The sequence below is a fragment of the Panthera tigris genome, chromosome B1 (assembly GCF_018350195.1).
Source record: "Panthera tigris isolate Pti1 chromosome B1, P.tigris_Pti1_mat1.1, whole genome shotgun sequence".
Lineage (NCBI taxonomy): Eukaryota > Metazoa > Chordata > Mammalia > Carnivora > Felidae > Panthera > Panthera tigris.
In genome coordinates, this window is record NC_056663.1 from 15,875,282 (window position 1) to 15,900,398 (window position 25,117).

The window sequence follows — 25,117 nt, forward strand, 5'->3', positions numbered from 1 at the left end:
GAGGTCATAGCCACAGCAATGAGACAAAAAAAAACAAATAAAAGGTATCCAAATTTGTAAGGAAAAAGTAAAAATGTCACTATTTGCAGATGACATGATACTATATAGAGAAAACCCTAAAGACTCCACCAGAAAACTATTAGAACCGATAAATGAATTCAGTAAAGTTTCAGGGTAAAAAAAAACAAATATACAGAAATCTGTTGCATTTCTATACACTAATAATGAAGTAACAGAGAAATTAAGAAAACAATGTCATTTACAATTGCACCAAGAAGAATGAAATACCTAGGAATAAGTTTAAACAAGAAGGTGAAACACCTATGCTCTCAAAATTATAAGACACTGATGAAAGAACTTGAAGATGATACAAACAGATGGAAAGATATACCATGCTCATGGAATAGAAGAATCCATATTGTTAAAATGTCCATACCACCCAACACAGTCTACAGATTCAGTGCAACCCCTATTGAAATACCAATAGCATTCATTAATCACAGAACCAAAAAGAATAATCCTAAAATTTGTATGGCACCACAAAAGACTTCAAATAGCCAAATCTATGTGGTGACAGATGATGACTGCACTCATCGTAGGGAGCACTGAGTTATGTATAGAATTGTCAAATCACGGGGTGCCTGGGTGGCTCAGTCAGTCAAGCGTCCGACTTCAGCTCAGGTCATGATCTCACAGTTTGTGGGTTCAAGCCCCACGTCAGGCTCTATGCTAACAGCCCAGAGCCTGGAGCCTGCTTCAGATCCTGTGTCTCCCTCTCTCTCTGTCCCTCCCCAGCTCATGCTCTGTGTTATAAATGTTAAAAAAAAAAAATTAGAAAAAAAAAGTATTGTCAAATCACTATGATGTTCTTGAGAGAGAACAAAACTGTAGGTATCACAATCCCAAATTTTGAGATATACTACAACACTATAGAATCAAAACAGTTTGGTACTGACATAAAAACAGACATTTGGCTCAATAGATCAGGACCGAGAGCCCAGAAATAAACTCATGCATGTATAGCCAATTAATCTACGACAAAGGAGGCAAGAACATAAAATGGGGAAAATACAGTCTGCTCAATAAATGGTGCTGGGAAAATTAAACAGTGACATGCAAAAGAAGGACGACTTTCTCACACCATACAAAAAAATAAACTCAAAATGGATTAAAGACCTATATGTGAGACCTGAAACCATAAATTCCTGAAAGAAAATATAGGCAGTAATCTCTTGAACATTGGCCTTAGCAACATATTCATGGATAGGTCTCCTAATGCAAGGGAAACAAAAGCAAAAACAACTATTGGGACTATGCCAAAATGAAAAGCTTTTCCACAACAAAGGGAACATTAACAAAAGAAAAAGGCAACTTAGTGAATGGGAGAAGATATTTGCAAATAACATATCTGATAAGAGGTTAATATCAAAATATGTAAAGAATTCATACAACCTAACACCAAAGAAACAATCCAGTTAAAAAATGGGCAGGGGAACCTGGGTGGCTCAGTCAGTTAAGCATCCAACTCTTGATTTTGGCTGAGGTCATGATCTCATGGTTCATGAGTTTGAGCACCACATTGGGCTCCACACTGAGTGTGGAGCCTGCTTGGGATTATCTTTCTCCTTCTCTTTCTGCTCCCCTGCCCCCCCCCCAACCCGCTCTACAACATAAACAGAAAAAGAAAAATAAGGCCATTGTATCTGAAATAAGGTTTTGGCAGTGGGATTGGGTGCTGAGGGGTGGTTAAAGGGCAGGGGTGAATATATTTGAGAAAAATAATGAAAAAAAAAAAAAAGAATAATGAACCCAGGTGCTTGGGAAGTGGGGAAAGGAAGCCCCTGCAACATTGCTCTTAACTGTTTGGGCAGCCGCAGGCAGTTACAATTCACTGAGATGTGAAACAGAGGTTGGCAATACAGGAATGTATTCATGCATGTTGAGGAAGATGATGGATCCAGTCCTGAAATGCTGAGTGGGACTGATCTGCCCAAGGGACATCTAGGTGGAGATGACACATCTGGAGTCGAGGAGAAAAGTCTCTAGGGAAAGAAAGAGATGCTTTAGCATGATGAGCATGTGTGGGTACAGTTGAAAACATGGTTGTGAGTGAAATCACTCAAGCTGAGTAGGAAGAGTATTTAAAAAAAACCCTACATCACGGGGGACAGAATCCGAGGAACATTCATATTTAAAGGACAGGTGGAGGTAAAAAGAAAAATCCACAGGAGAGACTGAAAAGAGCTCAGAAATAACAGGAAGACCAGGGAAGCAATGTCACAAAAACCAAGTGAGGAAGGAGCTTCAAGAAGGAGGGTGTCACCTGCACCCAGTGCCAAAAGAAGTCAAATGTCCATTGGATTTCAGCACCAGGATGCAAAGGACAGTTTTACTGGGGCCGTGAAAACAGAAGCAGGATTTTGCAGGGGTTACAAGTGAAAGGGAAGAAGAGACCATTAAGGGAGCCCATCTTGCTAGGTGCTTGGCTAAGAAGCTGAGAGAAAGAGAGCTACGAAGAAAAGCAGAAGCAGGAGAATGTTCATTGTTGTTGCTTATTTGTTTCAGGACATGGACATTTTGAGTGATTTTTTATGTTAAGCGGAAGGAGTAGAGATGGGCAAGATAGAAAAAGAAGGGGTGACCAATGGAGCAAATTCTTAGAGGCAGGAAGTTGATGGGATTCAGAAAACAGAGGCCAGGCAAGAAGCAAAGGAGAAGTTAGTCCCCGAGAGGACTAGGGGCTCCTCATCGCAGGGCTGGGAGGAGGTGAGAAGGAATGTTAACACAGGACTGTGTGTGGACAGAGAACAGAGGAGCAGACAGTTCTTTTTGGTATTAACTACTTTCCTTGTGAAGTAAGACACCAAGACATCTCCAGCAAGAAGGGTGTAGACCCTACACTGTTGAGCAAGTCTGGAATAACCACCAAGGAGGCCAGCACACAAGTGTGAGCACTGCTAAGCAGTCCTGAAGGTGCATCTGGGGCTGGATGTCATCAAAGTTGGGGTGGGGGGAGGGCATCTGCATGACTCAGTCAGTTAAGTGTCTGACTTTGGCTCAGGTCACAATCTCATGGTTCGTGAGTTTGAGTCCCGCATCAGGCTCTGCACTGTTACTGGGATTTTCTCTGTCCCTTTCTCTGCATCTCCCCCTGCCCCCACTAAAAAAAAAAAAAAAGAAAAAGAAAAGAAAAAATAAAGAAAAACTTTTAAAAAAGTTGGGGGGAGGGCCTCGATTCATGCTGTCCTGCGATTATTAGCATCACTCAGGACCCTGGTTTAACAGAACAAGATATAAACCTGGATTCACTCTGTGTTTGTTGGCCTGCCAAGAAAAGGGGGCAAGGGCACTGGGGCAGCTGGTAAGAGAACACTTGAATGATGCAGCATGGAAAAAAGCGAGGATAAGAAAGGGCTCATCGTGCCTGGAGAATGTAGAGGAGACCAGAATAGTGTCTCGAGTGGGACGGGTGGCAATGCTTTTCTTCACAGCATGTGCCTGGGTTTACTTCACAATGAAGTCCTTCTTGACTGTTGTTCTCGTGCAGTTGGTACAGGCTCTGAGTGAGAAGAGACCGGTCGCTTTGGTTCACCCCTGCATCTCAGCACCGTGCACAGTCCCTAGAGCATAGCAGGTGCTAATGAAATCTTTGTGGAATGTGCGACGAGAGAGCCGGAAGGTGTAGGAGAGACTAGACTGTGGTCAGAGAGGCACTCGGACCCTCTCCCAGGTGGACTATTTCCAAGAGATAATGAGATCCAAGGAGGAGAAGCAGCAGTTGGTGGCTGAGGCAGAGTGGAAACAGAGAACCACGGAGGTAAAGGGGTGAACACACAGAGGCACCAGAGCCCCTGGGTCACATGATGCGACCGCACTTACGGCAGTCTAGAAGTGGTCTCACAGAGCAAAGAGAAGGTGGTCTTCTCATGGCCCCGTGGCATGGGAGCCATGGGACGCGAGAGAATGAGCAACTCTATAGGACGTAGTCTCTCCAGACAAGAGCAAGAAGTAGGACTTCCGGTGGAAAAGGGCAGAACGGAAAACGTTGGTGGGAAAGTCAACAGGGCCACGGTGGCCTACCGTGGAGAGAAGGGAGGACGAAGGAGTGGAGGTGGCTGGAGAGGAAGGGGATGACAGGCCAAGATTCACTCGGCTCACATTTCTGCCCAGAACCGCACCCAGAGAGGATCTGAGTGTTGAGATCCACGCAGGCCCTGCGTGTGGAGGAGGCACTAACAGCTGCTTGCATCTGGTGCTAGAGCTGGTGGTGGTGGCTGGGGGCAGAGCTTTTGGCCAAAAGCAACAGCAGGGGGTCACCTGTGTCAGGAGGGGTCACCCAGGGCCGAAGCGATCATCGTGAAGAGACACATTCTATCCACGGGCACGTCTCAATTTTAGGCACAAATTAACTGAAAATCAGCTATGACACAGCTGCTTCGTCTTTCACAATTCCTCTGCAAATACTTTTCCTTCCACAAGAATATTCTGCATCAGGTCCGCCTTTGCTATTGGCACATATATAATCACGTTTATGGTCCAACCCTAAACTTTTGTAACCAGATGCAAACATCTCGGTCAAAAGACAGGTATGCATGTGTGTGTGTATGTGTGTATACACACACACATACACACATACGTACACATACATACGATGGAGTATTACTCAGCAATCAAAAAGAACAAAATCTTGCCATTTGCAACTACATGGATGGAACGGAAGGGCATTATGCTAAGTGAAATTAGTCAGTCAGAGAAAGACAAACATCATATGACTTCACTCATATGAGGACATTAAGACACAGAACAGATGAACACAAGGGAAGGGAAGCAAAAATGATACAAAAACAGGGAGGGGGACAAAACAGAAGGCACTCTTCAATATGGAGAACAAACTGAGGGTTTCTGGAGGGGTTGTGGGAGGGAGGGGATGGGCTAAATGGGTAAGGGGCATGAAGGAACCTACTCCTGAAATCACTGTTGCCTTATATGCTAACTTGGGATGTAAATTTAAAAAAAAAATTGTTTTTAAAGATGGGCGTGATAGCATTATTTTTAATAAGCCTGTGATCCAATTGGCTGTAAGCATTTTACTCTCATGATTAGTCTTTAATTCTTATCATAGATTATTTCTATTATTTCTAGAGTGATTCTAAGGATTTATTTTTTACCGAAGAATCAGCTTTTGGATTTGGTACTATCTTTTCCTATTTTCTAATTCATTAATTTCTGCTTCTTATCTGTGTTTTGTTCCTTATTTCCGCTTTTCTTTGGTTTCTTGTTCTCTGTTTCCTAATCCTTGAGTTGAATATGTAATTCATTCTTTCTCTTTTTTTATTCACATATTTAGACTACATTTTCTCATGAGCTCTGCTTTATCTGTACTCTATAGGTTTCATTACTGCTGGTTTCTAGAAATTGTACAATTTTTTCTTCTACATCTTCTTTATCCAAGAACATTTAAAATTCTTTAGTGGAAAATTCCAAACATATACAGAAGTAGAGAGAATAGTGTAATGAATTCCTATGTACCCATCACCCAGCCTCAACAATTATCAACGTATGACCAATCTTGGCTCATCTTACCCCCAACCCCAGATAGCTTATCATTTCCTCTTTAAATATTTCAATAGGTAAACAGAGAGATTTTTAATCTCCTAGTGGAAGAGACATTTTACTTCTGGCTTTATTATTATTTTCTAATGTTTGTTTATTTTTGAAAGACAGAGTGTGCGTGGGGGAGGGGCAGAGAGAGAGGGAGACACAGATTCCGAAGCAGGCTGCAGGTTCCAAGCTGTCAGCACAGATCCCAATGTGGGGCGTGAATCCACAAACCTCGAGATTGTGACCTGAGCCGAAGTCAGATGCTTAACCGACTGAGCCACCCAGGCGCCCCTCTGGCTTTATTATTAATGCCTGATTTTATTGTGTGATGATCCCTGAATATTTTCTGCACTGTTTATACTCTTGGAATACCTGTTAATTCACAGATATTACACAGGCACTTAGGAAGAAGGTACATTCTTCGTTTCCAGGATAAGAGTTCAATCTCTATCAGTTAGCTCTGCCTTACTCAATGTCACAGACTAGAAGTAATGTAGACTTGTCTTTATATTGCTTGTAATTCCTACTTTATGAATGGAGCTGCTATGTTATTCAGTTTACAACTCCTTCTTGCTACTTTATCTTCTTATAATTATACCTATTAGTATAAAAGTGCCTTTTTGGGAGAGGGGGCCTGAATTCCATTTTTTTCTGATACTAAGAGTAAAAGCTCTAGTTTCTTTTTATTTGTATTTGCTTTTACACTGTGGCCTGTCCTTTGTTTTCAATTTTGATGATGTCATTAGTTGCAAGCAACAGTATCCGCTACTGTGTTCAAAAGAAACTGAATTTGTTAAAGGCTATTACGTAGCTTACAGCGTTTCCGGGAGAGGCAGAGAACCGGTCTGGGGGGCGATGCAGCCAGAACAACATCGCCCACTCCACCCGCCTGCTCTCAGGCATGACCCCATCACACCCGGGCACTGAGGCCACAGCCCTCACCCTGACACTGAGCAATGGAGGATTTTATCAGTCCACTCTGTCACTGCTGTTCTGAAGGGTACGTGTCCCGCCACCACCCTTTCCAGAAAGAGACCCCACACGGCTCTCTTCTCTGAGATTGCCTTCTTCCAAATAAAAGTCTGACTGGCAGAATCTAGGTCCATTCTTTTTTTAAAATTCTTTTAAATGTTTATTTATCTTTGAGAGAGAGGGAGAGAGAGACTGAGCGTGAGTGGGGGAGGGGCAGAGAGAGAGGGAGACACAGAATGTGAAGCAGGCTCCAGGCTCCGAGCTGTCAGCACAGAGCCCAATGCGAGGCTCGAACTCACAAACCATGAGATCATGACCTGAGCCAAAGTAGGATGCCCAACCAACTGAGCCACCCAAGTGCTCCTAGGTCCATTCTTGTGCCCGGACTTCAAGGGAAACTGGGACATTGAATTCTGGTTTCTACCTCCAGGAGAAGAATTCATAATATGGTGATTCCCCCTAAATATAGGAGGCTGTATTTGCCACAAATAGGATCACTACCTTTTACAGCTATGTCAGTCTTAACCAAAAATAGTTCAAGAATCTATAACCAGATATTCCCGATACTGTATTAGATGTAGTTGTTGTTGTTGTTGTTTTTTTTTGAAAGCATGCAGGATGTTCTCTAAAAATGTCCGTCCATACCTTTATCAAAAAATAATACGTGATCATAAGTTTTGCCTCTCCTTTCTTGCTTCTCTTAGGATCATTTCTTCCTCCTTATTTCTATACCCACATCTCTATACTAGGCTTGCACCTTCTTACCCCGGATACTAGAATCGCTTCTGATGGCTCTCTGCCTTTTCTTTTCCTTTCTCCATGCTGTCCTACGTACTGTCCAATTCAGGCATTACGTTTTGACCTCCTGGCATCAGGGTCCAGGCTTTGTATAATCTCGTGGTGCTTCCTCATTTGGCAAACGCATGCCGAGCAACGATGCCATGCAAGGCACTGTGCTTGGAGGTACAAGTCTGAGTAAGATAAAGCCACATGGTAAGGGGTCTCTCAATCCAGTGGTGAGACAGACAACCAAGCAGGAAAATGCAACATAATTTAAGGCTCTATCGCTGTGGCCCACAGGAGGAACACTGAAAACAGCTTGGTGGTCAGAGCTCATCTAGGGAGGCTCCTGGAAGAGGTTCCCGAACAGAGTGGTGAAGGATAAAATGAATTTCCCAGGGAGAAGGGGGGTATTGCGAGCATCTGAAACTGCCTGTGCAGAGGCACATAGAGGCAGGCACGAGGGTGCTCAGGGTTCTGAGAAAAAGCTACAAGTACTTTTAACACAGGACTGAAGGCTGCCCGAAATAATGTAGCAGGAGAAGAGCAGTATCTTAGGACAAGATAGGACATATTGGGGAGCTGGGATACTCTTCCTAAAGCCAACTGAAAGCTTCTTTGCATTTTAGGAAGATCACCCTAGCAACAGGATACACGGAATGGACAGGTAGAAGTTAGCGACCGTGGGGGGCAAAGCTGGAGTCACAGATGACACCAGATCTCTGTGTTCCTTGAGTGAAAGAATTCTAAATCGAGGCTATGAGAAGAAGTGCAAATTTAGGGGAAGAGGCCAGAGTGCTGTTTTGAACATCCCAAGTTTGGGATAGCCAAGGAGTGATCACACAAGAATCCAGAAGCAGGGGAGAAACGTCTCAGGAGAGGCTGAGTGGAGCAGTGTTTCTCAGCCTTGGGCACACATCGCCCACACCTGGAAAGCTTTGAAAAATACTGAGGCCTGGGCCCTGGGCCCAGAGCTTCTGATGTAATCGGCCTGGGTCCTGACACAGCACCCCAGGTAATTCTAATGGGCAGCCTGGGTTGAGACTCTCCAGGACAGAGAGGAGGGTACGCAGCCTGCAAGAGATGCCTCTGCTCTCTGCCCCACGCCAGCCGGGTGACCGTGGGGAAGTCACTAGCCTTTCCCGTCCTAAGTCTCCTCCCCTAGAAAATGAAGATTGTTAACACGTCAAAGAACTGAAATTATTAAATCAAATAATATGGGTAAAGTTCCTCACCCGATTCCTGGTACGGACAACAGACCGCACCAGGATTCACTGCGGGACCAAGTCTGGGAAGGCAGCTCTCGGCCTGCATTCCCAAAGAGTCAGGCTTTCTGTTTAGTAGGAAGGGAAACGAGAAATCTCCCAAACCTGTAATCAAAGAAGGACACTCCTTTGTGTGCGCATGATCTGGTGGGTCACACAACAGTCTTTGGGACTTTCTATAAGAAATGGGAGGCGGCCAGATGACTCAACACTCCATCAAGGCTCCGGCAGCCATGACTCTCGGTGAGGATAGGACACGGGGTGGGGGCTTATGGGAAACAGACCACAATGACCATAGGTGCATATTCATTCAGGCCCCAAGATCTCTGAGAAAACTTGAGATCGTAAGGTTAAAAGTAACCTGAAAGGACTTGAGTGAATTGCCCTTGGAAAACGTGGTCTGTTCTCTAGCACGCCCATAGGGATGTTTGACTTAAAGGAAGCCAGCTGTATACAGCTCAGTGCATTCACTCCCTTCTTTGTCTTTGCTTCTATCGTAACGATTCTTATCGGAACATGTGTACCTGCAAGACTGCTCTCGTACCCAAGATACGTACAACAGCTGAATCAGATGTACATTGTTGACATGCTTTGCTAAGCTTCCGTTGTTAATCACTGCTGATCTGTTTCTCCTGAAAATGTGTATAAGGAGATGTACAATAAACCTCGGTACCTCAGGCTGTTGGCTCGAGGTCCCCTGTGCCTCTCTATACTGTCGTCTCTGTTTCTCAGTTCCTTTGCCGCCCCAGGTCCAAGGCCCTTTGAGGTCAATGGGGCGGGGGTGGGTAGGGGTGCCTGGGTGATTCAGTTGGTTAAGCCACCGACTCTTGGTTTTGGCTCATGTCATGACCTCTTGGTTTTGTGGGTTCGAGACTCTGTGCTGGCAGCACGGAGCCTGCTTGGGATTCTCTCTCTCCCTCTCTCTCTCTCTCTCTCTCTCTGCCTCTCCCCCACTCATGCTCTCTCTCAAAATAAATCAATTAGCTAAAAAAAAAAAAAAAGATGCGACGCTGGGAGCGCAACAAATTCATTCATTCATTCACTCACGAAAGTGTCAGAAAAATATTCGGGAAGCACCACTGTGCACCAGGCAGGCATCTACTGGGAATTCCTGCATTCTGTAACCAAAGTGACTGAGACCCTACCGTGTGCCCAATGCCACACTAAGTTCTGAGGAAATAATAATAAATAAGAGATGTTCCAGAGCCCTGAAGCAAACAGATCCTTCCCCTGGAGATCTGCCTGGTCTGTCCCCTCCCCAGCATCCCCACAGCCACCACCATAGGCACCCTGTTATTTCTCTCCTGGGTTTTGGCAAGGACCTCTCACTCTTTCCCTGCCACTGGTAGCGAGCTCCCCCTGTCCATTCTACCAGTTACAGACTATTTATCAAATAATCACTCAAACACGGTTAAATAACTATGTGATTATGTGTCACAAGTACATGTTGCTATGGGACTGAATATTAGGCTTCAACCAAACAGAAAAGCCAGGAGGGCTTCGCTGAGACAGTGATAAGCAAACAGAGAAGGGGAGCAGCGAGGAGACTTCTCAGGCCGTGCCCACCTGCCCAGGGGCTCCTAAGTACCTCCGCACTCTGCTTCACATGCTCCCTCAGCCCGAACTGCCTTGCCCCCGGCTCAATCCCCGGCCATCCCACGCCCACATCCTCCTCCGGGTCCCTCCTGACCACGCCCTGCTCCCCAACCACCTCCCCTCCGTTGTGTGTCTACCGCCCACCATCACCCGTCCACCCACAGTCCTCTGCTCCCTCACTGCAAGGGCCTCTCTCAGAAGACCGAGTCTCTCAGGTGTGTTTACCACTGCACCCAGCAGCTAACACAATTCCAGGTGCACTGGTCCCAGGTGAGAGAAACAGAAGCAATAGGGTGTGTGTGTGTGTGTGTGTGTGTGTGTGTGTGTGTGTGTGTACAAGGGAGACAGAGGTTTTTAAGGAACTGGCCCATGCAATCACGGAGCCTGACAAGTCCCCACCTTGCAGAGGAGTGGCAGCCGGACCCAGTACCCAGGTCTCCTGGCGCAAGGCCTCTGCCAGTAGCTGTGCGCCAACATCGCAGTGGGGACCGCCTGAGAAGCCATAAAGGGCCCCTCGCAGAACTTGCTTCCTCGTGAGCTGCGCTGCAGGGACCCCACGCCCTGCCCTAGCAAGCAGAGGGGACCCTGCGTATGCCGCAAGACAAAGAATTCAGGAGGCTTCCAAGGCTCTGGTGTCAGGACCCAGGGGTTTCCTCCCGGCAGCGGCAGCGTGAGGCCTCCAACAGCCGCGCCAGCCCCTCCGGGTCACGTGGCTGATGTGAGCGTGCAGCGCTAAGCTCCGCTTTGCAAGACTCAATCCTGCGCTTCCATCTCCTGAACAAATAGAAGCAAGTCCACCAACCCACCTCTCTTCCTCTTGCCCTCCTTTCTTTCAACGTTTCCTGAATACGTTCTGCCCTGTGCCAGATGCTAGGAACACAAAGACGAATAAGCCAGGATCCCCAAGATCCCCGTCTCGGAGAGTTCACGTTTCAGCGTGTGGTGTGGCGGGGCTGTGACGGGGGCTCTGTGCCAGGCATACCTGCCCCTTTGCCTACACTTCACACATGACCGGTCTCCCGGGCAGCCCTTTGTATGAGCTGACTGCCTGGTCACTGATATCCTTGTCCACCCCTTCCAATTTATACATAAAAATACTGTGGCCGGAGAGAGGAGGCACCCTGGCAAGACGTAGCTGGTCTCCGAACAGCAAGGCCAAGGCAGACTAATGTCTTTTTAAGCCAGCAGCCCACGTGGGTCAGTCTTTGCCATAGAGGTTGTTGAATAGTTCCAACCACTAGAGGGCACCAGCCAATCCCCCGATCCGTCCAAACCTGCCCAGCACAGGTGACCGCTCCCAGAACTAGAATCCTAGTTAACACCTCGTGCCTTTTCTCAGAACGAGCTTTGCAAATCAGGCAAGCTTTGAACAGAGCATAGACTTTACTCTCGAGCCAATAAGGTAAGGGGTGACAGAATCAACTGTCCTAATACAAAGAAAAAAAGGCCACGGACTGACTTATTAATAAATATATCAGAACCAATGACAAAGGATTTTTAAAAACCTATGCTCATTATCCTATACATCTATCAAATTCGCATCAGATAACCACAACACAACCTCACGTTATCGACGAGCCATTGTATAACAGTGATATCAAATAAATGCCAGATTACGTGCATCAGAATCACCTACTTTTTTTTTTTTTTTTTTTTTTTAAGATACAGATCCCAGGACCACACCATGGGAAATTCTTTTTTAATAAGCCTGGAGTGGGACCCAGGGATGTGTATCGTCAAAAAGCTTTTGGTGTGTAAAAGAGCTTAGAAGCCATTGCTATGTAAGTGGAGTCTCAGAATGTGGAGAGAGAAAGTTGAATTCAAATGTCATAGGACTGTGGGTCATCTTTGCACTTTGGGGGGCTGTAAGAGGGAGAACAAGTCTATGAGGTCACTGGGCATTCTGAGAATTGCCTTGCTGCTTGGTGAAGCAGTAGCCACATTTGGTTGTTGGAAGGTGGGCGTGAGTTTCTTAGCTGAGAAGTCTTCTTCCAAGACTTCTGATCTCAGTGGGATCAAGGTTACAGCAAAGCCAAGCATCCTGCTGGAAAGGGTGCTGGTGTTAGAGTTAGGTCAGCCTCGTTTGTATCCAGTTCTACCATTTAATGGTTTCATGCCCTTGGGTTAAATCTCCTTGACCTCTCCATACCCTTGTTTCTTATCTGCAAAATGAACATGATACTCACCTCACTGTGGGGATTAAAGGTGCAAAGATCTGCAAAGCACTTAGTTGGGGGAGGGGTACGATGTGTGGGCGGGAAGGGTGCTGGCTACGTGCAGACCATTATTATAGGCAGCCTGTGAGAAAGAACAGCAGGACAGCACCACCACAGCCCCCTGCAAGGTGCCAGTGGCCTGGGCTCCCTGTGGATCTATACTACACAGACAAACCTCATGGCCCCTGTTGGCAGTTTATGCAGAGGACGGTCTTCTCTGGCACGTGGTCTGAATTCATCACCTGATATCCTCACGACGCTCCTTCTCGGAATATCTCCTTCTGGAACCATTTGTACCCTTGTTCCTGGGAATCCTAGCGGCTCTCTGAGCCCTTCTCCTTCCCTTCTGGTGACTCCTTCCTGGTTGATGGCCTTCTCCCTCTCCTTGCCTGTGAGCATCTCCCAAGATTCTATCGTTGGCCCCCTGCCCTTCTCCTTCTCCTTTAAGCTTTTAAGTGACTTCATCCCCTGTCATGGTCTGTTGGTCCCTGTACACGAACACCACCCTTTTTATCTCTGAGCCTCAGTTTCATATCTCATCTGTCTTCTGGTTGCCCAGTTATGAATGTCCATATGAGCTCTAAAATTTATATGCCCCAAATTAAATCAGTCATTGTCTCCTATACCTTCTGCCCCATATGCACACCCCCTTTATATGTTCCCCTTATTGCTAATCTCAGTGGGGTCACCATGTAGTCAAGTACCCAAATCAGAAATCCGGCAATAATCTTGGCCATTCTTCTCCTGCCAGGTTTAATCCTTCCCCAGGCCCTGTTGATTTTCTCTCTCAAACATGTTCAGCCATCTCGAACTCTCATGCGGGACCTCAACACCTTTACCTCAACCTGTGACAGAAGTTAAACTACTTTATGCTGAGTCTGCCCCCGGCCCCGATCCATGACTGCCTCTCCACTCATTCCCTAACACAGTTCTCCTCACAGTCCCTGATCTAGGAAGACTACACTGTGGTTTCCCCAAAACAGAAAGCCATTGCACACCCCTGTGCCACTCCCCTTACCGAGAGCACCCCTTCCACCTGGACTTTGCCCAGGTACCTCTGACTCACTGTGGTGGCTTGAATGGTGGCTTCCCCAAATTTAGTTCCACCTAGACTTGCGGTCGTTACATTATTTTGCAAAAGGGTCTTTGTTCATGTAATTAAGTTAAGGATCTCGAGAGGAGATCATCCTGGATTATCCAGGTGGGCTCTGAACCAATGACAAATGTCCTTTTAAGAAGACAAGGAGAGTCACGTGGACAACCACGTGAAGACAGAGGCAGAGAGCAGAGTGATGCTGCCCCAAACAAAGGACCAAAGGACCGTCTGTGCCACAGGGAGCTGGAGGAGACAAGGAACAAAATCTCCCCGGGAGTCTTCAGAGGGTGCAGGGTCCTGCCGACACCTCGATTTTAGACTAGAAAGAAGCTTCCAAAACTAAGAAAATTAATGTCCATGTTTTAAGTTACCGAGTTTGGGACAGCCCTAGGAAATAATACACTCGCCCTGCAGAACCCTGTTCATTCATCATCTCCTCCAAAAAGTCCTCTCTGAGTGCCTTTTACCATCACCCGCCTCCTGCCAGCTTGTATCAGACACCCTTCCTGGGTCTGCCTCACTCAATAGTCTCCTAAAGGCAGAAAGTGAGTTCTGTTCCCCATTGCCGGATGAGGGCCCGGCACGGATCCGGGAAGACAGCAGGCACTGCACCAGATCAACACCGAGGATCTCAGCCCCTGCACACCAACTAGGCTCCAGGCATGATGGCAAGAACTTAAAAAATGTTACTTCACGCAGTCAGCTCAATAGAGCCTAGGAAGCAGGTATCATCTCTGCTTCACAGATGCAGAAAGTGAGGTGCAGCAACGGACCCGAAACCCTTGCATAAGCAGGGTCAGGATTTACATCCAGGTCTCCTTGACGCACAGGCCCTGGTGAGCAGGAGTATGGCATTTTCAAAAGAGCAGCGGCCAACTGTTGGAGGCGCGCCTGGGTGGCTCAGGCTGTTAAGCATCCGACTCTTGATTACCGCTCAGGTCGTGATGTCACGATTCGTGAGTTTGAGCCTCACATCGGATTCTGCTCTAGCAGGGTGGAGCCTGCGTGGGATTCTCTGCCTCCCTCGCTCTCTGCCCCTCCCCCACTCTCTTATGCTCTCTCAAAAATAAATAAACATGAAAAGAAATTTTTCCAAGAAAAAGGATGTTGGAGAAGGGTAGGGAAGGGAAAGGTTGAGTCTTTCTTTTTAAGTCTATTTATTTATTTTTGAAAGAACGAGTGGAGGAGGGGCAGAAACCCCAAAATGGGCTCTGTGCCAAGAACAGTGAGCCCAGTGCGGGCCTCAAACTCACAAACCGTGAGATCATGACCTGAGCCTAAGTCAGATGCTTAACTGGACTGAGCCGCCCAGGCACCTCTTGCTTTATTCTTAATTAGCTAGTTTTGAGACACAGCCATTGTGTGTGTGTGCGTGCACATGCAGATGTGTGTATTATACACATGTATATGATAACAAGGGTGTAGGTTACAAATTAAAGATGATGTAACATACACCAGGTTATAATGCAGCATAAATAAGTGACTGCAGCTTTAATCCTGAAGCCTGGGACAAGGGGTCCTGTGACGGAAAAGGGGTAAGAAAGCATGAAGAGGGAGAAGGGGAAATGGACAGAAGACAGGAAGGCGGAGGGGTAGCTCTGCTAAGTTTGGAAACAGAACATGCCTTTTTGTTTATTTTTAACTTTTTAAATGTTTATTTATTCTGGAGAGAGAGAAAGAGTGCCAGCGGGGAAAGGGCAGAGAGAAAGAGGAAGACACAGAATCAGAAACAGGCTCCAGGAATCGAGCTGGAAGCACAGAGCTCGATGTGGGGCTTGAACTCACAAACCGCAAGATCATGACCTGACCCGAAGGCGGACGCTTCACCAACTGAGCCACCCAGGTGCCTCCAGAACGTGCCTTTCTTTTCTCCTCTCCCCCATGTCCTCTGGTCCATGCCTCTGCTCCTCTCCTGGCCTTGCCCCAGGACATCAGTGTGCCTGCTGTCTTAGCTCCCACTATGGTACCTCACCAGGAACAGGAGCTAAATAACGGCCCCCCAGAGGCATCCACATCCTGGAGCCTCGGAATGTTACAAATGTTACCGAAAAGAGAGCCGGGAGCGGAGGGGAGGGGAGGGAAAAGACTGCATGTTGGATTAAGTTAAGCATCCTGAGATAGGGAGATTGACCAGGTGGGTCCTAAATGCAACAGTTAAGTACCCTTATAAGAGAGAGGGGGGTAGAGAAGACAATGTGACCCTGGAGGCAGAGATCAGAGTAAGGCGACCACAAGCCAGGGATTCTGGCAGGCACCAAGCTGAAAAGGCAAGAGACTCTGCTCTGGACCTCCCAGTGGAAGCATGGCCCAGCTGATGCCTGATTTCAGACCAGGGCCGCTGATTTCAGATTTCTGACCTCCAGACTGGGCGAGAATAAACTTCTCTTGTTTTGAGTTTAGGGTAATTTGTGGCAATTTGTTACAGCAGCCACAGGAAAGGAATTGAGCAGGTCTTCCAAAATTATACTGTATCTCAATCACAACTTATTGTCTTGACAATATCCTTTAATTTGGGGTTACAGAAAATCACCACAAGACGAGTCCCTAATGCTCTAAGATCAGTGAAGTTTTTAAAGGGAAGGATTTAGAATTCCTGAAATTCATGTCTAATTGGTAAGATTAATGTAAAGAAACAGCATGGCTCCTTCTTGTCACACGTGAGAATTTATAGATTCTTCAAAAATTCTACCTTTGTTCCCAGTGGCTCCAGTGTCACCCCATCCATTGCCTGGCACACAGTGAATGCTGGATCCGGTGGTGAATGAATGTAGAGGACAGGGGAGGAACCTGGCCGTCACCTGCACACACAGATCAGGTGACCCGCCCTCAGATCTCTGCTCCTTGAGTACGGCCCCATACAATGGAACGGTTATTAACATTCCTGTAACTGACATTTCTCCCCAACCTGAATCTTTCCCCCAAGTTCTCTGTCATGCATTGTAATTTACGAGAATTTCTTATTTTCAGTATCCTATACCTCTAGTTTTGTGTGCAAATTTACCCTGGAGACATGAAATCTTTATGCTATAGAAAGAGCCATAGCTCCTCAGGGATAACTTCTGGATGGCCACTCAAGTTAATCAAGAGCAAAAAGCTGTAATCATTAGCCCCAAAGAAAGCCAGCTGCCTAGAATAATCAAAGCCCATAAGGGACACCATTCACAGCATCTGCACCATACTTTTCTAAGTAATGTTAACATCAACACATGGAAAGCAACAGCCTCATCCATCCTGCAATCTCCCTAAAAGTATTCTTCCTCAATAGTTAGATCTATACATCCCCTGGTTCTTGCAGTTCTCTCAAAAGTCCAAAAAATAAATGGTGAAATACGACAGTATGGGGTCCCGAGAGAGATGGCCTGTAGCATTAGCTCTAGCATTGATGCAGAAATAATTCTCGGAGCGCCTCTCCCAGTTTCTCTTCATTCAACAAAACTACGTTGAAACACCACATGTGAAAGCATCTACTACTTTCAAACCCTGGAGGGACAAGCAGGAAATAAATCCTTGCATATAGCGGACAGTACTTGAGGGAAGTACTGTAAATACTCTATAGAATATTTGAAAAGGCAGAGCTACAAAGCCCCCTGTGTTCATGGCAAGCCTTGAGCTGCGACCTCATTCAGCAAAGACTATCCGGTACTCTATCTAGACACAGAGGGGCACCTGGGTGGCTCGGTGGGTTAAGTGCCCAACTTCAGCTCAGGGCAGGAGCTCACGGCTTGTGAGTTCGAGCCCCGCATCCGGCTCCGTGCTGACAGCACAGAGCCTGCTTTGGATCCTCTATCCCCCTTTCTCTCTGCCTCTCCCCGGCCTGTTTTCTCACTCTCTCAAAATAAATGAAAGCTTTCAAAACAAAAAGCAAACAACTGCTTCAGAGACCAGAACAAAGGAGATAAAGCCCTGGGAAATCTATGACGAATCCAGGTTTCCTGAGTCTCTGGACTGCTTTCAGGGAAAGTGGGCACCTTCTGTCCTCATGGTTGGAGAGGTCGAAGTTATTCCCGAAGTTGTCATCTTCACCTGGCTGTGCCAGTAAGCACCGTCCCTTCCATGTAAGTTCCTGTTGACCTCATTACTGAATTGAGAATACTATCGGTGGTCAGAGGGGGAGAGGAATCAGGGACACTGATTAAGGAAAAGTCCAGAGAAGTTGTCAGCCCAACAGGATACCTGATGAACACCAGCTAGAACAAACAGTGGTGGTGATGGTTGTGTTGGGGCTACTGGACTGGGGCCATCAACACAATATTTTCTTCTTTCTTAGAGTACAAGCCCATGGCCCTGTCTACTTGATATTCCCAGCTTCTGACTCCTGTCAGCGCTCACAACATGCTGTTATCACAGGACCTGTGAGAAGTGGCAGCACCAGAGGGAGGTTCAAGGACACAACTGATGCCTCTGATGGCAATCACACCCGCCAGAGGCAGCAAAACGCTCTCCGCCATGCGAAATCAGTGTCCCCGACCGGACTCTCCTTCACAATAACAGAGAGTAAACAGAAAGTGTTGGCCATGGAGGTCACACGGCAAATCCACAAACAGTGAGACACCTTGTGACAGCTTGCTGTGCACAGCTGGGCTTTGCCAGGTCCCCTCCGTGCTGCTCAGATCCTCCCACGGTAAAATGGTGTGTTGGATGTAATGGTCTTTCAGGCTCCTTTCAGAGGAAGCATCCTGCCATCCCACGTCCTGTGATGCTACTCACTTCAAAAATACAGCCTAGGAATTCGGTTCCCTTCATGCCTTGTTTGCGGATACCTGAGAAGCACAGGTGGGTCAGCCATAGCTGTGTTTTCTCTACTCTCTGACGAGCCCCACATTTTCTCACTTGATTAAATCCCCAGTCCCATTAATGCAACTGGAAAAACCTGTACTGGAGGGGAGCATTGGAGGGAGAGATTCGGAATCACCCAGAACACTTGGTCTTAGAGCAATTTGGCTGAAATTACCAAATACCCACTACATTTCTCCCCCTTTCTATTCATTTCCCCTTCCCCATTCCCAAATCCATAAATCCTTGACTTCGAGAATTCGAAAGAAACACAAAAGAATCCATCTTTTGGTGTTTAGAAGCTACAGGTCAGCTCTATGAAGCAAAAAAAAAAAAAAGGTAATAGTAAAAATAACAATATTAGCAACAGTAATAAACATTCTGCCTGTGATTGGGGTATTCTCCAACAATGGCCTTTAGACACCAGGAGTCTATGTGCAGACTAACATTTAATTAGCATTGTCTAATTCCTACGTAGTCTTCCTCGTTTTGCTTCAATGCTCAAGTCTGAATCACTCCAAGCGACTACGATGTTAAGAGGTGTCTGCACTTAGAGCCTTTTTCCGTCTCCCAAGCACAGAGAGGACCCAGGTGGCCAGCAGGCACCAGGTGATGTCACCTGCGGGGGGGGGGGGGGGGGGGGTCATCCAATGCCCCAATCATTTGTCCAGTTCAGGTCAAGTGAACATACTTCAGGAGAAAGTTCTATGGCCTTTTCAGGAAAGTGAGGCTTTCTTAGAGATGAGAAAAAATATGAAACAAATTAAAATATCACACAACAGCACCAACCCCACAAAACACTACTTACTACCCGAGAGTCACTGCAGAAGAGACTTCTGGGCCAAATGAAGCCATTAATCCAGCACTTCAGCCTGATTGGAGACGCCTCGCCTATATTTACTTATTTCAGTGGCAACACTGTGACCTAGTAGATACGCTGATTACGTCCATTTCACAGAAGAGGACGCTGAGGCCCAGCCCAATGTCTGGCCCAGCTGGCGGGGGTGGAGCTGGGATGTGAGGGACTGTAGGCTCTGGCACCCACAGGGCCTCACGACCCAGCTTAGTGGAAACTCGGTCAAGATCAGGGAACACCATGGCCATCCTGGAGAGGAGGTTGAGGAACGATGGCCTTGAGGGTCCTGGCGCCCCAGTTTCTGGCAGTGCCATTGGAGCCTTCAGGCCCAGAGAGAAAACAGTCGTAGCCTCACCTTGAACCTGGAGCGGCGTTTCCGGTCTCCCAGAAAGGGCTGCAGCAGCCGCTGGGGGACTTGGTGAGGGATGCGCGCGCCTGCCCCCCACCTTCACTTGCCTCCGCCTCCAATCCCCAAGCCACACGCGGGTACTTACCGCCCTGGGGCCCAGCTCCGCGAGCAACCACGAGAAATTAAACAGTTCGCACAGAATGAAATTTGGCCCGTGGAAGGTGCCTGCAGCTGGCGGTTAACACCAGCAGTAAGAGGATCAACTCCTAGTCCGCTGGCTTAAAAGGGGGGGGCGGGTGGGGTGAGAAGTGTGCGCGTTCCCTTTTACCCATTCACGTTAGTTAATTTGGATGATAAGGGTTCGTGTTTAATCCCTTTGTGTGCGAGTGAATATGCTGAAATCGACAACCCCTGAGAGGGCACCGGCGGCTGGCAGAGCAACCTGCGCGGGAGGGTGCGGGTCGTGTCCAATCTGGCGTGAAGCAGAAAAGAACCGTCCTGAGGAGACTGAGAGCGAGACGGAGAGGGAGACCCCAGGGGTGCGTGGTGCCGACCGGGCCCCACAGCTCCCAGGCCGCGGCGGGTGGGCCGCTCTCTTCCCCAAGGCCCAGCACCCCGGGCCCGCCTCTGCGCCCTAGGAGCTCCCCAGGTCCCACCGGCGAGCGGGGCTCCTCCTTAGCCACCTCTGCCGAGGACCAACGACACCCCAGGGAGAGCTCGGGCCCTGCCACGGTCCAGCAGAGGGGAGAGAATTTAGGCGAGGTGCGGAGCAGAAAAGGAGGCAAGGATATCTAAGGAGAGGGCTTGGTTGTTCTCAGATGGAACAGATCAGAAAAAGGTGAGAGCTCGGTGGCCCTAGAGCAGGTCGTAAAACAAAAGCCATTTTTATAGTTTCCATCTGCGAGAAAGCTCACACGCCACCCATACCCCGCACGCCTGGAGACCCCAGAGTGCGGGTCCGAGGCAGCAACTGCGAGCGAGCCCGGTGGGTGGGGGAGGAGGCCCCCGGCCGCCGGCCAGGCTGCCCGCAGAGGCGCGGGAGGCGGTGGGAGTTCCCAGCCGCCGCCGCCCCCCTCCTTCCCCTCGGGCCCGTCCAGCAAATTTCCTCCCTCGTTTCTGTTGGTGCCTTCCCTCCCTCCTCCTCCCCCCATATATTCGCTCTCTAAAACCATAAAAAAGAGATCAACTTCCCTAACTTCACGGAGCCCTTTTCAGTGACAAATATTGATGCCCAAAGTGTCTGCGCTCTCCCGCCCCCAAACGTTAAGAAAAGGCGCCCGCGAAAGGGGGACATAAAAAGTTAACAATGCTGTGAAAATATGTTTGCAGAAAATAGACAATCGTTGGATTAAACGTATTCAAGTATGAAATAATGCCTTTTTGTGTCAAAACTTGGGCGATGGGCGGGTACAAAAGTTCCCTGTGGCAGCTACTTGCTCCCTTTGTGAGCCGTGCGCTTTGGCGTCTCCACTTGGGCGCATTACTCAGAGCCCTCTAAGCGCGATTGTTTCTCCCTTTCTAATGACATTTACCGGATCAAAACATGCTGTTAATTCGATCAGAAGGCTTCACCCTCCCTGACAAAGCCACAATAATTTCTCCTGAAGTTTGTTAAATTGACCAAAATTAGGCAAATGAATAGGGGTCTGTAGGCGCCCCCTCTCGCAGGTGACGTCGCATAATGCTCGCCTGGGCCAGCTGCATTCCCCCTTTTCTTCTCGGCCCACTCTTCTCCGTGTTGCCCCCCAATCCTCCCACCACCCCCCCTCACACACACACACACACACACACACACACACACACACACACGCCTGCCTGTCTCTCCTCCCCCCACCCTCTGGCATTATTAAAATTTAGCCCAATGAAACTATTCATACATTTCAATGGACATTTTCGTATAGGATAATAGGCTACAAATTGAGCCTCTTTCCCCCCGCGAAGAGAGAGCCCGAGGGGGGGAGAAAAGAAAGCAAGCGACGTGGTCAGAGAGTAGGGGGGAGCGTCGCGTGCCAGAGACCGGCGGGAGGGGCGAGGCGAGGCGGGAGCCTCGTGTGCCAGCCGCAGCCCCACACCTGCCGGGATGTCCGGACAAATAAAGCGGTGTAAACAAAAAGGGGGGAGATGGACGTGTCACCAAGTCGTGTGAGAAAAGCCTGGGAACAAACGGGGCGCCTCCGTCTCCAAGAGCTCTCCCTTGAACCCGGCGGAACAGCCTATTAAAGGCTTACTTAATTACTTTAATGACTCTGGACAGGCTTTAAAACGCACTCGGCGCTGGGACTGCGGGCTTGCTGGGATTTGTAAACAGGCAATCGTGTGAGACTCAGCGGTGGGACTAAAGGAGGCGACACTGTTTTTGTGAGGGTCCTCGCCCCCCGGTGCCCGCGGCCGCTGCGCCCCTGCGCTCTGCGCCTGCTGCAGGCGCTCGCTCGCCCGCCGGCCCCAGTTTACCGCCTCCTTTTCCCGCCGGGGCTGTTGCCATGCAAATGTTATTCCCCCGCCGATCACGTGTCCTTTGAAGGGCCACGTGGATTAACAAAGCTGATCTGCCCCCAGCTCGCCCCCCTCGGCTGCTAATTTTTTTTTTCTTAACTTCTTTAAAACTGATCTCGAATGCATACATCCCCCCAAACGCAGCTCCCCTAATCCTATGGAATAATTCAACTCGTGAATGCACTTGGAGCCCTAGATGACCGCTTTATAAGGCAGCCCCTCGGAGTTGGGAGGCTGCAGTCTACCTGGGACACTCGAGGAGGCACACGAGGCGGAAAGTGGACGGGTGACTCGCGCCACCGCCTCTCCCGAGGGCGCGTCCTGACCAGGATGTCAGACAAGCTTAAGGAACGCAAAGTGAGTCGGCTGAGCCCAGACAACCCTTGCGCCCCACTGGTGGGGGCGTCTGACTCCCGGAGCCGCCACCTGGCTGGACCGACGGCAGGGACGTGGCACACGGGACTCTCGTGCGGAGGAAGCTTGAGTGGTTTGGGCGAGGAACGAGGACAGAGAGAGGAGCTTCCTCAACTCGGGAGGCCGGTGGCCACCTCCCCAGGGCCCTGGCGCTCAGCTGGACGGCGTGGCCCAAGCCGGGCGGGCGGGCGGCCGGAAGAGGAGCGCACTGGTGCGGGCGTGAGAGGGCAGAGCTCCTCTGACCCCCGTCCGGGGGGGGGGGAGTCCCTGGGCCGCGTTGGGGGCTGGGAAGACGGTTGACGCGCAGCTGCAGCCATGCCTTTGACGACTCCCTGGGCAACACTATCCTAAATGTTCAAACCTCTGTTCGCAGAGAACCCCTGTTTCCCACAAAGTGATAGAAAAGCGGAGGAGGGACCGGATAAACCGCTGCTTGAACGAGCTGGGCAAGACGGTACCCATGGCCCTGGCGAAGCAGGTAACGTCAGAGGCCGAGCTAACAGAGCCAGGCGCTGGGGATCCTCAGCTGCCACGCTCGGCAGGGATGCAGGGAGTCTGGAGACGGAGAGGCCTTTGCTGCGGCCTCTTCTCCCCGGGGATCGAGCGCTGGGCGAGCCCCAGGCGGCCCTCGCGCGGATCCGCCCCAGCGCCTGCTCGCTGCCCGGGATAAAGCCGTGCACCCAGCCTGCCCGGGTTGGCTTGCGCTCGCTGGGTCGCTGCGAGGAGCTCTTCCTCCTTTTGCAGAGTTCCGGTAAGCTGGAGAAGGCGGAGATCCTCGAGATGACCGTTCAGTACCTGAGGGCCCTGCACTCCGCTGATTTTCCCCGGGGAAGAGAAAAAGGTGGGCGCGGGTTGGACAAAGGGGAACCTGGGCGGGGAGCGTTCGCCACACTGGCACTTGGGGCCGGGAGTGGGGGTCAAAGGGTCCTCGTGAGAGGTCTCCACTCTGGATGCGGCCCGAGGGGGTTGGGGGCGGGCCGAGGTTCTACGTAAGCAAGGGGACAGGAGGACAGGTTTCTGGGGATGCTGGTTCCGTCCCCTCCTCTCAGGTGGGGAAGGGTGGGGGTCAGGCTCTTAGGGAAAAGGAGTTATTTTGCTTTCGCTCTTCCGGTCTCCAGACTGGGGGTAAGGGCGGACAGGCCTCAAATGGGATCTCGGGCCAGAAAACGTGACGGGAGGGTGCCTCGGGCTCCCGGTGGGGAAGGGGCTGCTCACGGTTTGTTTTTTCCTTCCTGCGGGTTTGCTCGCCGCTCCAGCAGAACTGCTAGCAGAGTTTGCCAACTACTTCCACTACGGCTACCACGAGTGCATGAAGAACCTGGTGCATTATCTCACCACCGTGGAAAGGATGGAGACCAAGGACACCAAGTACGCGCGCATCCTCGCCTTCCTGCAGTCCAAGGCCCGCTTGGGCGCCGAGCCCGCCTTCCAGCCGCTGGGTTCGCTCCCGGAGCCGGATTTCTCCTATCAGCTGCACCCAGCGGGGGCCGAGCTCACGGGCCACAGCCCCGGGGAGGCCTCCGTTTTCCCGCAGGGCGCCGCCCCCGGGCCCTTTCCCTGGCCGCACGGCGCGGCCCGCAGCCCGGCGCTGCCCTACCTGCCCGGCGCGCCGGTGGCGCTCCCGAGCCCCGCGCAGCAGCACAGCCCCTTCCTGACGCCCGTGCAGGGGCTGGACCGGCACTACCTCAACCTGATCGGCCACGCCCACCCCAACGCCCTCAACCTGCACCCGCCCCAGCACCCCCCGGTGCTCTGACGCCGCCTCGCCCGCCAGGGTTCTCCGCGCGCGCCCGGCGCCACGTAGGAAAAACACCGTACGTTGTACAGATGTAAATAGTGTGCCGACAAAAAAGCTGGGTGGGGGAAGGTCAAGAGCAAATTAGTCTCCTGAAGGATCTCCCCCTGGCAATAAACGTTTTCTGATAAAGACCCAAGAGATGGATTTCTTTGTTACCTTCAGCTCCTCCACAACCACCCTCGGAGGTGCCCGAGGGCGAGCGCCTGAGAGGGCCCAGGTGACGGTCATCAGTACTTGGGGGCGGGAGGCGCTGCGAGGTGCGGGGCGGGGCGGGGGGGGAGCCTAAACGGAGCGTGGCTTCGGGGCGGGAATTCGGGGCTCCCTCCCCTCACCCGACTGGAGCGCGTCTTGGGCATTTGCCTCAAGGGAAGGGCGCACGCGAAAAACTGGGGCCCTGGCTCTCAGAAAATGCAAATCAAGGACCCGCCCCAAGCTGGCCCCGGCGGACCGTCGCCAGCTCGGACCCGGGCGCCCTTCCTACCCCGAGACGAGGCCGGGGGTCGCGCGCGCACCACGCGCCGGCGGGACCCGAGAGCCGCGCAGCTCGGGCCCGCGGGACGCGTGACTGGGTTTTACAGCCTTCACACGTCTCCGTAAGACACGGAGCGAGGAAGTAACTTCTGAGTTCTGGCTCAGAAACAACGTCCGACGAAGTTTGTTATTTTAGGATGACAACTCCTCCGCGCGCGGGAGGGCTCGGGGGGGCTGGCCTTGCCTTTTGCGCACAGATCGGCTCAGCTTCGGAGACGCTAGGCGGCCGCGTGACGAGCCGGCGACCTGCGGCTCCGGGGACGCGCTCCCCCGGGGAGTGTTCCCTCTGCGGCCCCGCCCTCCACCGGCGAGGGGTTGAGACGCAGGACTCTCCGTCCAGGCTCTCAGGCCCGGTGAGAAAAGGCTTCCCTCTCCCC

The 25,117-nt window shown here is 50.1% G+C and overlaps 1 protein-coding gene across 2 annotated transcripts; it reads left to right on the top strand.

The window, feature by feature from the left end:
* Positions 1-22,327: 22,327 nt before the first annotated feature.
* HELT (helt bHLH transcription factor) lies at positions 22,328-24,268 on the top strand. Of its 2 annotated transcripts, none has more exons than XM_015545167.2 (4): positions 22,328-22,354; positions 22,785-22,889; positions 23,156-23,252; positions 23,668-24,268. In XM_015545167.2, the coding sequence occupies exons 1-4, from the start codon at positions 22,328-22,330 to the stop codon at positions 24,165-24,167; spliced, it is 729 nt and encodes a 242-aa protein (XP_015400653.1). In that variant the 3' UTR covers positions 24,168-24,268. The 2 variants fall into 2 exon arrangements, with proteins under 2 accessions (XP_015400653.1, XP_015400654.1); XM_015545168.2 differs by having other exon boundaries at positions 23,671-24,268.
* Positions 24,269-25,117: the final 849 nt, after the last annotated feature.